At 38.7% G+C, this 18,085-nt stretch overlaps 1 protein-coding gene across 2 annotated transcripts in view; it reads left to right on the top strand.

Moving 5' to 3' along the window:
- Positions 1-18,085, top strand: part of arid3a (AT-rich interactive domain 3A) — a 98,434-nt gene that overhangs the window by 64,678 nt on the left and 15,671 nt on the right. For both annotated transcript variants that reach the window (XM_072244514.1, XM_072244515.1), the window contains exons 3-5: positions 297-480; positions 6,507-6,751; positions 11,292-11,558. In XM_072244514.1, the coding sequence (XP_072100615.1) occupies positions 297-480; positions 6,507-6,751; positions 11,292-11,558 (696 nt within the window). The remainder of the gene's footprint in view (positions 1-296; positions 481-6,506; positions 6,752-11,291; positions 11,559-18,085) is intronic.

Genomic DNA, 18,085 nt, shown 5'->3' on the forward strand with positions numbered 1-18,085 from the left:
TTTATCCATGGGACATGTTCCAGCAAGATTCAACATTTTTGAATATACAGGGTGCAAAGCCTATATTCTAAACTGGTTTGCTCATAAGTATATGAACTGACTTTTTGTGTGCACTCTGCCTATTATTGATATTTGTATTGAGGCAAGCAATTGGTGATGCAAGTACAAACAGGTTATGTGCAGGAGTTGCATGCAACAATTTTTTTTTAAAACTTGATGAATTAAGAACGTGTTGTGGATCATGTGATTTTTATTCTGTTGAGTTTTAATTATTAAATATGCCTTTTTGTTTTCAGGAACTCCAGTCAATCGGATTCCCATTATGGCTAAGCAGGTTCTGGATCTCTATATGCTCTATGTATTGGTCACTGAGAAAGGGGGCCTAGTGGAAGTCATTAATAAGAAGCTTTGGAGGGAAATTACCAAAGGCTTGAACTTGCCCACTTCTATCACAAGTGCTGCCTTTACACTCAGAACTCAGTGAGTTACAAATGAAGATTTGATAGTTTGCTGGAAATGCTAGGTACAATTTTAAAAGCAATAGGATTTTTGTCCTTTTGTAAATCGACATGTCTTTGTTTAGTTGCAGTTCCCAAATAAGTAATCTTTACAACACTAGCCAGTCCCCCAACTTTAGCAACAGGCAGGCAACCTGAGCAAACTCTTCACTGTCTTCCTGTTGTGATGTTGAACTGAGACCATTTTTTCTCCCTTGGGATCTTATGATGATCCTTTCAAAGGACAAGAAGGGTATTTTCTTCCTCTGTGCCCAGGCCAATGTCTCTTAACAAATTTAACTAAAACAGTTGAATTCTGATTGTTATCTCATTGTTGTTTGTAGAACAAATTGACTACTGCATTCTTTAAAATTATTACAATAATGACCACATCCTTTTCTTCAGAAAATAATTGCAGTGATGTGCTTTGGAGTGCCCTCCATTTGTAAAGGGAATAATATAACACTTGTAAAAAATTTTAAAACACGTTTATAAAGTATAATTCAGAACACTTATTAAACAATATACTGATGTTATTTACTTTATATTTAATGTTCTGAACCAATTTGTTTTTGAAGAATACCATGAATGGTGACTAAGAATGGGAAAGAACATTCTGACTTGAATGTTTTATTTTTATCAAAATTAGAATGTTCAGTTTTGGTTGCCCTTAACTTTATAACAGTAAAAACCTAATTTTTTTCTTTAAAGCATTGTGAAAGCTGATTTGCAGCTGTTGAATACAAGGAAAGCAACTTAAGTGCTTTTTTTCCCCTTTTTTCAAGCTTTACAGTTGTACTCATAGAGACATACAGCACAGAAACAGGCCTTTCAGCTGACCACATCCACACCAAAAAATTGGGAACCTACCCATAGTAATCCTATCCTCCAGCACTTGGTCCACAGCTTCCTATGTCTAGACAATTCAAGTGCTCATCTAGACACTTCTTAAATACTGTCACTGACTCTACTTCAACCACTTAGTCAACCAGTATATCTATTCAGATAAATTTTACCTCTGATATAGGGAAAAGTTTCCTGGAGCACATCCAATCTATTCCCCTCATGATCTTGTACACTTCAATCCTGACAACCTCCACTCCAAGGAGATCAAGTTTCTCATACTGCTCTATCCTTGGCAACATCTGGTAAACCATTCCAACATTTCCCCATCTCTCCTATGATGTGGTGACCAGAACGGATGGAATATCTGATTTGAGATCTGAACAATGTTCTGTAAAGTTGGAACATAACCTCTTGTGTTCAGTATCCTGACTAATAAAGGCAAGCATCCCATATGTTGTTTTAACCACATTGCCCACCTCTGCTGCCACCTTCCATCTTTGGACTTGTAGACCAAAGTATCTCTGTTTCTCATTGCATTTTTGGTGGCTAGCATACATTATGTAATGTATGTCCTAGCTTTGTTGGTATTCTTAAATTGTGTCAAAAAATTGGTCAGACAGAATATGGCCAAAGCCATGCTGACTATATCTGATTAATCTCTGCCTTACCAAGTGATTATTAATCCTATCCTCAGATTTTTTCCCCGAGTAACTTACCGACGATTGATAGCCTTGCAGGCCTGTAATTACCAAGCTTTTCCCTGCTGCACATTTGAAAAATAGGATCATATTTGCAGTTGACCAGGCACTCACTTGTGCACCAGCACTTGCGGTCACTTCACTTGCAGCCAGCATCTCTTCGCTTGTCTCCCATAACAGCTTGGGTTAAATCCTATCCCCTGGACTTTTAGCCACCTTATAATGTAGTGCATCAAGTACCGCCACTTTATATCTGAAGACATGCAGTAGCCTTTCACTCACCCCTTTGCTGAATTTTCCAGCTGTAAAGTATGTTTTCTTTGTGAATACTAATGAAAACTACAGTATTGACCTATATCCTGTCTGCATAGATTGTCCCGATTGTCTCCATAGGACCCCACCTTTTCCCTATTTATTCTTTTCCTTTAATAACATTATTAAGCATTTTAGCCCTATCCTCTAATGACATTTTGAGAACCTTCTTTGTCTTCCTTTTTGCTTTCCTGTACTTTCAGTTGTCTATGCAGGCTTCCCTGCAATTTACTGCAAACCAACTGACTGCTATTGCCACTTAAGGCTGTGCATTTTCACACCTCATCTCTTGTAAGGATGCTATTCCTCTCGTTTTTTCTGAGTCCACCACATTTGTTCTCCAGATGAGGCTTTCCACTCTAGGATATCTGAGGTATCCTCCTTTTATAGTAATTGAGCTGCCCCTCCCCTCTTGCTGTGATGATGGAGAACTCATCCACATTTTCTCCTCCATTTCTTCTCTTAACCCATCTAACCTCATCTCCCGAGAACGAACAGGGATAAAGTTCTCCTGTTCCTCACCTTTCCACGAGCCATGCATGCAACACATTATTATTCAAAACTTCTGCCAGCTACAGTGTGATCCCACCACCAGCCACATTTCCTTCCCTCCCCACCATTTTGTTTTCTACAGGAACTACCATTAGGTGGCACCTTGGTTCACTCATTTTTCCCCACCCATCTCTCCTCCTCTGCAAGTACTTTTCCCTGTAACCATGGAAGGAGTAACACCTGTCCCTACATCATCTTTCTCACCATTGTCTGGACCTTAAACTGTTCTACCTGAGACATTAATTTGCATCTCCTCAGACCTTGTTTGGACCATAAGTTATAGGAGCAGAATTAGACCATTTGGCGCATTGAATCGCTCCGCCATTTCATCATGGCTGATCCATTTTTCCTCTCAACCCAAATCTCCTGCCTTCTCCCAGTATCCCTTCATGCCCTGACCAATCAAGAACCTGTCAACATCTGCCAAAATATTGGTAAAAACTTGGTCTCCACAGCTACCTGTGTCAATGAATTCCAGATTCACTCATACTCATCTCCATTATAAAAGAATCCCCCTCTATCCTGAGGCTGTGTCCTCTGGTCTTGGACTCTCCCACAATTGGAATCATCCAATCTATCAAGGCCTTTCACCATTCGATTGATTTCAATGAGGTCACCCCTCATTTTTCTGTGAATACAGGCTCAGAGCCATCAAATGGTCTTCATGTGAGAAGCCCTTTAATCCTGAAATCATTTTTGTGAACCTCCTTTGAACCTTCTCTGGTCTCATCATATCCTTTCTAAGATAAGGGGCCCAAAACTACTCACAGTACTCCAAGTGAAGCCTCAACAGTGCTTTATAAAGTCTCAACATTACATCCTTGCTTTTATTCTATTCCTCTTGAATTGAATGCTAACATCGCATTTGCCTTCCTCACCACAGACTCAATCTGCAAATTAACCTTTAGGGAATCTTGCACAAGGAACCCAAGTCCCTTTGCACCTCAGTTTTTTTGTATTTCCTCTACATTTAGAAAATAGTCAACTCTTTCATTTCTTCTACCATAGTTCATGACCATGTACTTTCTGACACTGTATTCCATCTGCCATTTCTTTGCCCATTCTCCCAATCTAAGTCCTCCTGTAGCCTCTCTACGTCTGTAAAACTACCTGCCCCTCCAGCTATCTTCATATGATCTGCAAACTTTGCAACAAAACCATCAATTCCATCATACGAATCATAAAGAATCGGTCCCAACATAGACCCCTGTGGAACACCATTAGTCACTGGCAGCCAACCAGAAAAGGCTCCCTTTGCCTTGTGCCAGTCAACCACTGCTTTATCCATGCTAGAATCTTTCCTGTAATACCATAGGCTCATAGCTTGTTCAGCAGCCTTGAGTGTGGCACTTTGTCAAACGCCTTCTGTAAATCCAAGTACACAACATCAACCGAATCTTGTTTGTCTATCCTGCTTGTTATTTCTTCAAAGACTTACAACAAATTTATCAGGCAAGATTTTCCCTTGAGGAAACCATGCTGTCTACAGCCTATTTTATCACGTCTTCAAGTATCCTGTGACCTCATCCTTAATAATTGACTCCAACATCTTCCCAACCACTGAGGTCAGACTGACTGGCCTATTATTTCCTTTCTTCTGCCTTTCTCCCTTCTTGAAGAGTGGAGTGACATTTGCAATTTTCCATCTTTGGAATTATTCCACAATCTCTTCAGCCGTCTCTTTCAGAACCATGGGGTTTACACCATCTAATTTATTTTTTTACCAACAGAGCCACTCCTTCCTGTCTGCCTTCCTGCCTATCCTTTCAATACAATGTGTATCCTTGAACATTAAGCTCCCAGTTATAATCTTTCAGCCATGATTCAATGATGCCCACAACATTATACTTGCTAATTGTTTGTAGCACTCGGTGGTATCAATGTGATCTCTCCTACATCAGTGAGACCAAGCACGGACCAAACAGCCGCTTTGCTAAGGACCAGTGCTCTATTCACCATCTCTTGCTGGAGATCCTGGTTGTTATCCATTTTAATTCCCCTCTCACTTCCTGCACCGATGTGCCTGTTCTCAGTCGTGTTGTGTCTTATTTTTATGAAATTTTCCTTTCCCCAATTTAAGATCTTTATTCCTGGTCCACTCCTATCTTTTTCCAGAACCACTTTGAAAGTTACGTACTGAAAAATGTTACCCCATTGACATTCCCTCCACTTGACTGATTACTCCACTCCACTTCCCTACACTTATTCCCCGAAATGAGGTCTACTATTGCACCTCCGTTTTTGGTCTATCTACACATCCTGTGACAAGAAGCTCTCCTGGGCACACTTTTTAAATCCCACACCTGCTGAGCGTTTCCCACTTAAATAGTCCGTTTAACATTTGGGAAATTGAAATAGTGTGGTACTTGTATCCTTAATTTTATTGTACACTTACCTACATATCTGTCTATCTCCTTTTGAGTTAAGAGGCTGTAATATACCCCCAGCAAATTAACAACACCCTTTTTGTCCCTAATATCTACCCATGTTGCCTCATTTGAAGAGCCCCCAGCAAAGTAAAAACATCCTTTTCGTCACTAACATCCTCCCTCGAAATTGAAGTAATTTATTCCTTTCCTAACATTGCAATGACAGCTCATGTTACATTCCTCTGTCTTTTTTGAAAAATTCATGTGCCAACTCAGTTTAAATCTTCTCCAACAGCACTAGTAAGCCTCTCCTTTCTGGTTTAAGTACAATCTTTCCTGCTTATATAGGTTTCACATCCTTCTTCAGGAACGTTCCCAATAATCAGGAACCTAAAGCCCATCCTCCTGCACCATGCATTCAGCCATACATTCATCTGACCTATCCTTTTCCTTATGCCTTATGCCCCCCAGGCCTGAGTCGACATCGTAGTAGTAGTAGTAGTAGTAGTAGTATCCTTTTTCTGTACATTCTAGCTCTTGGAACCAGAAGTAATCCAGAGATTATAACCTTTTTGAGGTTCCAAAGGTTTGTTACAACCTTTAGCTCTTTAAGTGGCTACCAAGCTCTTTAAACTCGTGTTGCAGGATCTCATCTCCTAACTATGTCATTTACCACTATTAACCACATAATGCTATTACCATCTGTTCACACTTCCCCTTCAGAGTGTCCTGCAGCTGTTGTGCTGTGCTTGCTTTTGAGAGCATGTTATTTTTCTGTATTCCCTCTTTCAAAGTAACATGTACAGCTGATATAATCAATGCTGCCATCATGTATCTATGTGCATATATTACTGCACAATGCTATTACTGAAGCAATAGTTACATTTTAAAAATCAAAATGTATTATAAGGCAGATTATTTATCTTTATTCTTATCAACTATTTGTTACAAAAAATATGCAAAAATAACTTTTCAATGCACGTAATGTGAAAATTAAAATGCTTCAATTCCTCCTGTTGTCATATTATTTCAGTTTCACCTAAATTTCTTAATCATTGCTTGTTTTAATAACTGCCACCCATAAACTAAGCATAGCTGAATGCCTAAATTGTTTTGTAATTCATGTGTGTGTGACATTGAAAACTGTACCCATATCGTTGGATTTCCCATAACTATAATTGTAACTGGTCATTTTCTTGTTCCAGTAACAGCTTGTTTCATTTTTCTTTTAGATATATGAAATACCTCTATCCATATGAATGTGAGAAGAGAGGTCTGAGCTCTCCTAATGAATTGCAGGTTGCTATTGATAGTAATCGGCGGGAAGGTCGAAGACACAGCTTTGGATCAAGTCTTTATAGCTACTCTCCAAGTGGAACATCTTCAGCATTATCGTCTCCCAAAATACAAGTGCCTACAACAGGTCCAGCAGCGACTAATGGCAGCCCCATAAGCCAGCTGGTTAAAATAAAGAAAGGTATTTAATTTGATTTTGCAGCTAATTTATTAGAATTAGCACTTCTTTTTGGTATATTGAAAATTTAATTCTTAAATAGTTTTTGAGCAATCATGGGGTAGTTTTTCCATCCTAGCATCTGTACTAATGCTGGGTGTTACTCGAGTATCCAGTAGAAATCTGAGTTTCCAGTATAGGGATGTACTTAGTTTTGATGAATTTTAATAGTTTTTTTTGGTAGGTTCCTTTCTATGCTTTGTAATGACATTTTATATTTAATTTTTGTCTATTCCAAGTATTATTGAATGTGAATGATCATTCAAAGCCTCCAAACATGCCGACAGTTTTGAAAGCCTGTAAATCTGAAATTGTGGTTTGGGATTAGCGGGGACATTCTCATCAGTGTATCATTTCTTTTGGCTATGCTGCCGCAACCTATGTATTGTCTTGGGGCTGTGGTGAAGAGTTGGGAACCAGAAAATTCTGAAGGAAGCCATGCTGAAATAAGGAGCATGACTTAGGAGCAGGCAACCAGCAATTAAAGAAAAACAGACTATCTGCCTCAAAATTGCATTGATGTAATTGAAAAGTTTTTTTTAAAAAGTAGGTGTTGGAAATCTGCAATATATGCTCAGTGGTCGCTTTATTAGCTGCACCTTTCTAGCACTGAGTAGGACGACTCTGCCTTTGCCCCAAAGTCTGAGTTCTTCATAGCATGGATTCAACAAGGTGCTGGAAGCATTTCATAGAGATTCTAGTCCGTGATGACTTGACAGCATCACACAGTTGCTGCAGATTTATCAGCTTGCACATTCATGCTACGAATCTCCTGTTCCACCACATCCCAAAGGTGCTCTGTTGGATTGAGATCTGGTGATTGTGGTGGCCATTGCAGTACACTGAACTCATTGTCATGTTTATGGAGCCAGCTTGAGATGACATATGCTTTGTGACACTGTGTTATCCTGCTGTAAGTATCCTCTGGAAAATGGATAGAATGTAGCCGTAAAGGGATGCACATAGTTAGTAACAATACTCAGGTAGGCTGCAGCATTTTGTTGCAGAGAATGGGCGAACCCAAACGCAGGACACTGACACGGAGGTAGCGTAATCAGAAGAGTGTTTATTAATGATTGCAGGAAAGACAGGGGAGCGAGGATTAGGCAGAGGAAAGCCGAGGAGTGAGCGAGGCTTGACTGGGGATCGAAATCGGGTCGCTATGGTGGGAGCGCAGCGTTTAACTACCGAGCCAACGGACAGAGTAGGCGGGCAGCGGAACGAGGCAGAGCAGGGATGCAGACCAGGGTGTGAGCGTGGCTTGAGGAGAATGGCGGGTGGCATGTCATGCTCCTGCTAACACAGGGAAACAACAGCGCGGTAACAAAACTTAAAATACACATTTCTAAGCAGCCGAGAGACACAGTTAACACAGGCAAACAGCGCAGAAACAGAACTTAGAATATACAATTCTAAGCGGCCGAGAGACAGGGTTAACACAGGCAAACAGTGCGGAAACAGAACTTAGAATACACAATCCTAAGCGGTCAAGAGACTCGGTTAACACAGGCAAACAGCGCGGGACAAAACTTAGAATACGCAATTCTAAGTGGTCGAGAGACAGGGTTAACACAGGCAAACAGCATGGATGAACAGAAGAGCAGGAGGCAGGCAAAACTTTTCTTGACACGGCTTTGCTGGAGCTGAACAGCAAATAGGAGACAGGTGGCAAGCAACACTTATCTTCACATGGAGCATTAAATGGAAAGGCAAATGGCAGGCAATCCTTATCTTGATACAGAATGGCAAATGGAAAGACAAATGGAAGACAGTACTTATCTTGACACGGAGAGACAGAGTTACACAGGTAAACCTCAGTACTGAAGTAAAACTTAGAATATACCATTCTAAGCGGCCGGGAATGTGAATTACCATGCTGGCTGAAGCAACGATCTGGCAACAAGTGGACACAAAGCTGGGGTTTTTATGCTGCAGGTTTAGATGAGAATCAGGTGCCGCAAACAAGGAGCCCAGGAGAACACGGGGAAAAGGGAATTAGGAGAATAAGAGGAATTAACGGTCAGGACCGTGACACATTTAAACAATGCTCAGTTGGTACTAAGGGCCTGTTGTGTGCCAAGAAAACATTTCCCACATCATTACACTATCCTCACCTCCACCAGCCTGAACCATCGACACAAGGCGATACGGATATATGAATTAGTGTTGTTTACACCAATTCTGACCCTACTACCTACATGTCACAGCAGAAATCGAGATTTGTCAGACCTGATGATGTTTTTTCAATTTTCAACTATACAGTTTTGGTGAGAGTGCCCACTGTAGCCTCAGTTTCCTGTTCCGTGTTGACATGAGAGCATCACGCAGTTGTGGTTTTACTCCCAGAATGGTCCTCTGCTGCTGTAGCCCATACACTTGAATGGTTGATGTGTTGCGTGTTCAGAGATGCTCTTCTGCACACCACTATTGTAACAGGTGCTATTTGAGTTGCTGTCGCCTCCCTGTCAGCTTGAATCAGTTTGGCTATTCTCCTCTGACCCCTCTCATTAACAAGGCGTTTTCACGCATAGAAGTGCCACTCACTGGATTTTTTGTTTTGTTTTGCGCACCGTTCTTTGTAAGCTCAAACGTGTGTGTGTGCGTGCGCGCGTGCAGTCCAGGAGATCAGCAGTTTCTGAGATACTCAAATGACCTTTCTGGCACCAACAGTCATTCCATGGTCAAAATCACTTGGGTCACATTTCTTCCCATTCTGATGTTTGGACTGAACAGAACTGAACCTCTTAACCATGTCTGCATGCTTTTGTGCATTGAGCTGCTGCCACATGATTGGCTGATAAGATATTTTCATTAATGAGCAGATGTACAGGTGTATCAAATAAATTGGACACTGAGTGTAAACAAAGTGCTGGAAACACTTAAAAATTTAGGCAGCATCAGTGGATAGGGAAACAGAATTAAATTTTTAGGACATCAACCCTTCATAGCATCATTTTATTGATCATCCAAAAAAATAGCTAAGGGAAGGAAAAGAAGCTGGCTGACAGTTAGGTGTGGATGGTGGTTGTTGTGAAGAAGGGTATGTGTGAGAGCACCTGGATAGATAGAAAGAGAGAAAGGGTTGGTGGGGAGGCAAGTTACTTGTAATTGAAGCATTCAATGTTCTTGGTAAATTGGTTTTATTATTGTCACATGAACCAATGTACAATGATAAACTTTCTTTTGCATACCACTCATACAGATCGTTTCATTACAATGATGCACTGAGGTAGTACAAGGGAAAACATTAACAGAATGCAGAATAAAGTGTTCCATGTCACAAAAAGTGCATTGCAGGTATACAATAATGTGCAAGGTCATAATGAGGTAGATAATGGGGTCAAGAGTCCATTTCAGGCTTTTGTATCTTCTACCTGATGGAAGAGTGGGGGCGGGGGAGAAGAGAGAATGTTTGGGTTGATTGGCCCTTTATTTGCTTCAGTGAGAAGTGTTGAGAGTCATTGGAGGGAGGCCTGCTTGCATAATGTGCTGAGCTCTCTCCATAACCCTCTGCAATTTCGGACATACTAGCTGCCATGCCAAACCACAATGTGTCCAAAACTAATGCTTTCTGTGGTGTACCTATAAAAAATTGGTGAGGGTCAGATTTCTTCAGGCTCCTGTGGAAGTAGAGGTACTGGTGAGCTTTCTTGGCCGTGATCTCTGTGATTGGACTAGAATAGGCTATTGGTGATGTTCACAATAAGGAACTTGAAACTCTCAACCTTCTCAATCTTAGATTCATTGTTGTAAACACAAGTATGATACCATGTCATTAGGTTCTCTCTCTCATTGTACTCTACTCCAACTTAGCTCACTATGAATCCTTGCGAACTAGGCCACACTGGCCTGAGTCATGAGTTTATAGAGTGTAGAGTAGGAGGCTAAGGGAGAAGCCTTATGAGGCATCAGTGCTGAGGATAATCATGGCTGAAGTGTTGCTGCCTAGTTACTAATTGCAGTCTGTTGGTCAGAAAGTCAAGGATCCGGTTGCTGTCTGGTTGTATACTATCTAGGTGATAATTTACAACCCAGCCCCTTCCCCTGTCTATGTACAGGCTATATCCCATCTACTTTTTCAGTCCAGATAAAAGGTATCGACATTCATTTTCCTCCATTAATGCTGCCTGACTAAGAGTTTTCCCAGCAATTTGTTTTTTTCCCTTCCAGATTCCAGAAACTGCAATTTGTTTTGTCTCTGTCATTATTGATATTTTTTCAACTTCGTAATTATTACCTGCAGAGAACAAAAGGCATTTTAGCCCAGCAGATTTATGCTCTCAATATTGGTTTCTGATTAACAAACTTTTTGATGTGTGAAAATCATCCCATTTTGTTGTGAAGTAATGGGGGAGAAATGTTAGATATGAAAAAAAGAAAGTTATAAAGAAATTGCTCTTTTCTTCACAGAGGCCTCAAAATTGTTCAAGTAGCAGTCTTAATTCTAAATATTTATGAAGGTTTTGATATGATGTCATTTTGATGTGTATCATTGTTTTTGCAGAGGAAGATTCAGTTATTCCACTAACAATGGCGGGTAGACTTCCTCTTTCACTCACTGGTCACCAGGTAGCTGCAGCTCAAGCTGCAGTTGCTGCACAAGCTGTGGCATTAGACCAGCTGAGAGAAAAGCTAGAATCTGGAGAACCTCCTGAGAAGAAGTTGGTAGTTGGGATGGAAGAACAGCAACGGCTAATGCAACGTGCTATTCAACAGAATCTACTTGCTATGACAGCCCAAATACCAATGAACATCAGAATTAACAGCCAAGGTATAATGAACTGTGTGATGTACAGTATTCTTGCTTCTAAGACAGAAAATGTATAGTTTTTAAATTGTGAGATGTGAATTTACTTGCTGCTTCTTTTTTCTTTATTAAACTTTTTATTGATTTAAAAGGAGCATAAATACAAACAAGAGGAGAATTATCTCATATAATATATATATATATATATATATATCAGCAATACAAACAGAAATTGAAATAGACATCAAAATAATACATAGTGTTAGGTTAGTATGTACTATATAATAAAAAAGAAGACAGCTAATTCTCCTCTTATCAATTCAATTTATGGAGAGAAAAAATAAACTTTAAATTTTTAAATGAAGGAAAAAATAACCCCACTACATTATACAAAAAAAAGGGGAAAAAAAGGGGGACTGGGCAGTCCGTTCTGAGGATACGACCAAAAAAAAAGAAAAACTTTCTGATCAAATCTAAAACTTTGAAAAAAAAAATTGGAAGAGTAATACGTTTGTAAATCAAATCAAATGAAAATATTGAATAAAAGGTCGCCAGATTTGGTCAAATTTAAAGGATGTATCAAATGTCCGGCGACTTATTTTCTCTAAACTTAAACAGGACATAATGGAGGAAAGCTAATAAAAGACAGTAGGTGGATTAGAATCCTTTCACTTCAGTAAAATGGCTGTCCTAGCCAATAAAATTGAAAACGCTATCATAAGTTGAGCGGAAACAGGAATATTTCCTGGTTCCGATGGGATAATCCCAAAAATTGCCGTAAGTAAGTTAGGTTGTAGATCCAGATCCAAGACTTTTGATAACGTTTTAAAAACATCTCTCCAAAAATTGTCTAGCTTTATGCAAGACCAAAACATATGAGTTGAAGTGGCCACCTCAATATTACATCTGTCACAAATAGGATTGATGTTGGAAAAAATACATGCTAGTTTATCCTTTGACATATGGGCCCGATGCACTACCTTGAACTGTATCAAGGAATGGTGGGCACAAATAGATGAGTTATTAACCAAATGAAAAATTTTACTCCATTGTTCATCTGAAAATGGCTCTTGAAATTCCAATTCCCAAGTGTTTAATTTTATCGTTTGATATCATTCGTAAATTCAATAGCCGTTTATAAATTATAGCTATCAACCCTTTTTGAAGTGGTTTAAGCTGAAAGAGAGCATCTGTCGTATTAGGTGGATAAGCAGAAGGGTAGTTTGGCAGCAAACCACGTAAAAAATTCCTAATTTGTAAATATCTAAAGAAGTGTACATTAGATAAATCATATTTATCCACTGAGAAAAATACATTAAATGATCCCCTAAAAACAAATCTGAAAAAGATGTTATTCCCTTGGTTTTCCAAATTAAAAAGGCCTTATGCAAAATTGATGGTTTAAAAAAACAATTGAAATGGATATTACTAGAAAGAATAAAATTATTTAACTCAAAAAATCTACGAAACTGAAACCAAATTCTTAAAGTATGTTTAATAATGGGATTAAAGTCTTGTCTACTAATCTTAGAAAACAAAAAGGGAAGAGGAGCTCCCAGTAAAGAGGCCAAAGAGAACCCCTTCACCAAGTTTTCCTCCAAATCCAACCATGAAGGACATTCATGTATGTCTGAATAATGATCCCAAATTGCCCAACAATACATTCTAAAATTTCGCAAGGCCAAACCACCATCCTTTTTTAATTTCTGCAATAAAGGTTTACTCAATCTAAGATTTTTATTATTCCAAATATAAGGTAAGATTATACAGTCTATTCTATCAAAAAATGTTTTAGGAACAAAGGTAGGAACTGCCTGAAATGTATATAAGAATTTCGGTAGAACTATCCTTTTAATAGCATTAATTCGACCTATATGATAACGTCATAGGTGACCACTTAGATAGCATTTGTTGGGTGTAATCAATTAATGGGAGAAAATTATACAAGTCCTTAAAATTTTTAGTAATTTTAATACCAAGATAAGTAAAGTAATTTTTAGCAATACTAAAAGGTACTTGATGCTATTGATCCGAGTAATTATTAATGGGAAATAACTCACTTTTATGTAAATTTAACTTATATCTAGAAAAACTACTGAATTCAGAAAATATAGATAGCATAGAAGGAATAGATTTCCTAGGATCTGAAATATAGACTAACAGGTCATCTGCATACAATGAAACCTTGTGTACCTTGTCCCCTCTCTTAATACCCTGAACAGTATTGGAATCTTTAAGAGCAATAGCAAGGGGTTCTAAAGCCAAGCTAAATAATAAAGGGCTAAGAGGACATCCCTGCCGAGTACTTCTGTTTAATCTAAAGTAAGGAGGTTTTTGATTATCAGTTATAACCGCACCCATAGGGGCTTGATAGATCAATTTAATCCAGGTGAATTTACTAAAATGTAGAGCATACTTTAAAGTATTTTTATGGTAATTTTCTTCATGTTTATGTTTAGAGTAATATTTTGCAAATAACATTTTAAAATTAACCCAAGTTTTCCTCTAGTGAGCTTGCAGGTCTACTTGGGTAAAGTGGTTTTTACCCACTTTAATAGTGTAGAAGATTAAGATACCCGAGTATGAGCTGAAATCCTGCTTTCTGCTCAACCATGCAATTCCTGAAAATATGTACAGCCCAACAGGGCAGCAGATACTTCACTTTTCACAGCACGTAGGAAAGTGCTCACTGAATTTGTGCAAGGTTAGATTAGGTAAAAGTAATTTCTGTTTTACTCAAATTTCATTCTTATCTGATATTTTTGCTCATCTCTAGCAAAAACCCTCTTTAAGTAGTTCCTTGTAACTTTCCTTATGCAACAATGGTGGATATTACTATATGTTGTGATTATATACAGTTATTGATTGGAAGGAAATTGAAGAGCAGAAATTCCAGGCCTTAATGACTTTAAAAATTGGCAGCAAATCTGTATTCATTGTTCTCACTGGCTCACATGACATAATTTAGTGGAATATCTGTACTCACGTACAAGTGGCTTGCATTTTGTTTCTTGCTCATAAGAAAATACATTTTTGAATTGTTTCCTCTGCCAACTCAATACCAGAGTCTGGTATTGAGTTGGCCCCTTGAAGATAACTGAGTTTAAATGGAACCTTAATGCTTGGAATATTGTTCCAAGAGAATGTTACATTGGCTCTCTTAGTCTGCCAATAGATTTGAAATATTTTGCACAGAGCAATTGTGCAACCTCTTTGAGATTCTTGCTGCATTGCATAAGTAACTTGGAAGAGTAAGGGAGTCAGGAATATTGCAGCCTGCTGGACCATGAACTTGTAACGCTTTTGACAATTGATTTCCAAATACTGCCGTTCTCAGAAAACTTACAGCTCCGCAGCCACACTGAAGTTCATGTTAACTTTTTTAAAGCAATGTCTGCCTTCATTGAGAGTTTGTTTCTGAGATACAAGAAGTGGCCCACATTTTCTAGGGTCTGTTTGCAAAACACCTTTTTTTCCTTAAGTTAAAATTGTACACTGAAAACAGATTGATATTGGACCTCATTTTGTAGAAGGCCCATTCTCTGGTACACTTCGGTGAATGAGTTGATAATGACTAAGTTCAACCTTCACGTCTTCATTCTGCAGTTCAATGGCTGAGGCTAGTGTGATCTTTCTTCTGAATAAAGATGATCTATGAGTTTCCTTTCCTCCGTCCCCTGCCCCCGAAGATTAACCCCACTCCAGCAGGAAGTACCGTGAAAGTAAATTGCAGTGAAGGTATGATAGTGGTGCAGCATTGTGATTTTAATTACCAGATCAGTAATCCAGGGGCTTAGACTATCTAGGGACTGAAATTCAAATCCTACCACAGAGGTTGAAATTTAAATTCATTTAATGTGTAATTTTTATCAGAACTATTCTTAGTAATAATGACCACAGAAACTACCAGGTGCCATAAAAAGTCTGCTGTTTTACTCATATTCCTCAGGATAATTGCCTGTTGTGATTTGTGTGTGATCCCAGACCCTCCCAGACAAATTGACTTTTAAGTGGCATCTGAAATAGCCCAGTAGGTCACTCAATTCTGCCATTACTGCTACGCTCAAAACAGATCCGTAGCTTTAGAAGGTGGCTTAAAGAGCAGTTAGGTATGGACAGTAAATTCTGGGCTTGCCTGCATTGTTTAGATCTCAGGAAAATGAATGGGGAGAAAAAAAGTGATGTGAGAAAGATATCAGGAAAGTATTGGAGTGATGTTGCAGCCAGCCACAAAATCACAGGACAAATTTTCTCTTTACTCCAAACAGTAGTGAAAGTTTATTTTGAGGATCAGAAAGAACTGTACAGTGAAGATCCCTATGTACATTATTGCCTTTCTTAACGGGAGAAGCATTTTTACACAGCAAGTGATTAGACTTTAGAATACATTATGTATTCCAAAGTCTAATCACTTGCTGTGTAAAAATACTGTGCATAGGGATCTTCACTGTACAGTTCCCCTCCATGAGACATACCAAGCAGCGAGTTTCTTGTTTCTTGGCTTGTGCTAAGTTTGCTGATCTGGAAAGTGGAATTTTTGAAAGTAGCACCAACAGAAGAATTAACCAACTCTTAATCTCTTTGCCTTTTCTCAATCAACCTCTCCACTCTCTGCTCAATCAATCCTCATTCAATCAACCTCTCCACTCTCCATTATTTTGTAAATTAGTATTTCCTGCATTTCTTGTCCTTAGCCACATTTGGATAATTACTGATATCTGTTTTCTGCATTTATTTGAAAGTGAGGTACAAATATTTGCAGTAAAAATATGAAAGATGTTGAAATAAATGTGGAATCATTGGGCACCACAGTAGTGTAGCAGTTAGCATGATGCTATTACAGCTCAGGGCATCAGAGATTGGAGTTCAATTCTGGCATCCTCTGTAAGAAGTCTGTATGTCCTCCTGGTGGAATGTGTAGATTTTCTCTGGGTCCTCGTTTCCTTCCATAACCAAAGACATACTGAGTAGGTTAATTGGTCATTGTAAATTGTCCTGTGATTAGGTTAGGGTTAAATTAGTGTTGCGGGATGGTTCAGCTGGAAGGACCTATCTCAACAGATTGTAGTTAATTAATGATGCTAGTAAAATAAAATATTCCAGCGAGTACCAGAGGTGGAAACATCCTGTACAGTATTGAGTGTTACACTAAAGTTTAGCAGTAGTAATCAAACTGAGATGTAATTTTACAGGAAAAAATTTGTGAACAAATGGTGGGAAGTTCAGAATAAAAGCAGAGCTGTGAAGGATGAAAAAATGAAAGAGCTAAATAGTGAAAAGTATGACTGTTGCAGAGGAATCCCAGACTGCATATGGGAACAAAGATTTACAAGGAATTTCCAGAAACTAGACAAGGATGTACAATCAGGAAAGAACGAAAAGGGTTTTATGAAAGCAAGGGTTTGTAATTATTTCATAGGGATACTTCATAGGAACATTTAAGGTTGAGTACAATGAATAGTTGAGTTTTGGATGAGTTGTAGATTATGACAGTTGAATTGGATCATGAACTACTGAAGTGTTGATGTCTGAAGATAACAAGGGAAAGGATTATGTCTGTAGAGGCAATAGAAGAGTTTGGATTTAAGGTGATCAATTTTGACAATGAAAATGATCCTCAATGCCTTCTGTTCATGGATTAGTCAGTAAGGGAAAATGTGACTATGTTGCTTTTTTTGCACAAACTAAAATGGGTGATTTAATTGTTATTTAATCTATACATTTTGTAATTCATTTTCTGAATCATAGTGTAGTGTTTATGTCCAGCATTTATTGCTCTTGATGTTATGGTAAGCTATCTGCTTGAATTGCTACTGCATATTTTAATGGTTTTATCTTCAATTTACTTGTGGTAAAGAAGGAAGCCATATGACTCATGAAGTCTGTTTAGGTTCTTGGAGGCATTTCTCCCACTATTTTCATATAACCCATTCTCTCTCAGACACCCATTAACTCCCCTTGGATTCCCCTGCCATCCATCACCTTCAGGATAATTTACAGTTGCATGTCTTTAGAATATGGAAACCAGAACACCTGGAAGAACCCATGTGGTCACAGGGAGAGTGTAAAACTTTACATACACAGCACTAAAAGTCAGGATTAAACAGATAGCTGAAGCTGTGAGGTTGCAGCAGTCACTGTTGAGTTGTGTCCACAACTCTGCAGTTTCTTGCAGTCATGTGCGTAGCATTCATCATACTAAGCTGTTATGCATCCAGATAGGATGTTTTCTGTGGTGCATCGATTTTTTTAAAAAAAAATTTAAGAGTTGATAAGTCATCCCAAATTTCTTCAGTCTCTGGAGGTTGCAGCGGTGTTAGTGTGATTGCTTGGTTGTGGCACCTTTGTGGTTTGACCAGGACAGGCAATTGATGATATTAACGATGTTTACTCAAGGAACTTGAAACTTCAACTTGAGCATTGTTGATGAAGACAGAAGAATCTTGCACTCTTCTACCCCCACCCTGAAGTCAATGACTAGCTCTTTAGTTATTTTATAGGAATAGCATTAAACATAATATTGTAGTGGAACTGAATTCCAAAAAAGACTG

This window comes from Mobula birostris, chromosome 26 (genome assembly GCF_030028105.1).
Source record: "Mobula birostris isolate sMobBir1 chromosome 26, sMobBir1.hap1, whole genome shotgun sequence".
NCBI classification, from domain to species: Eukaryota; Metazoa; Chordata; class Chondrichthyes; order Myliobatiformes; family Myliobatidae; genus Mobula; species Mobula birostris.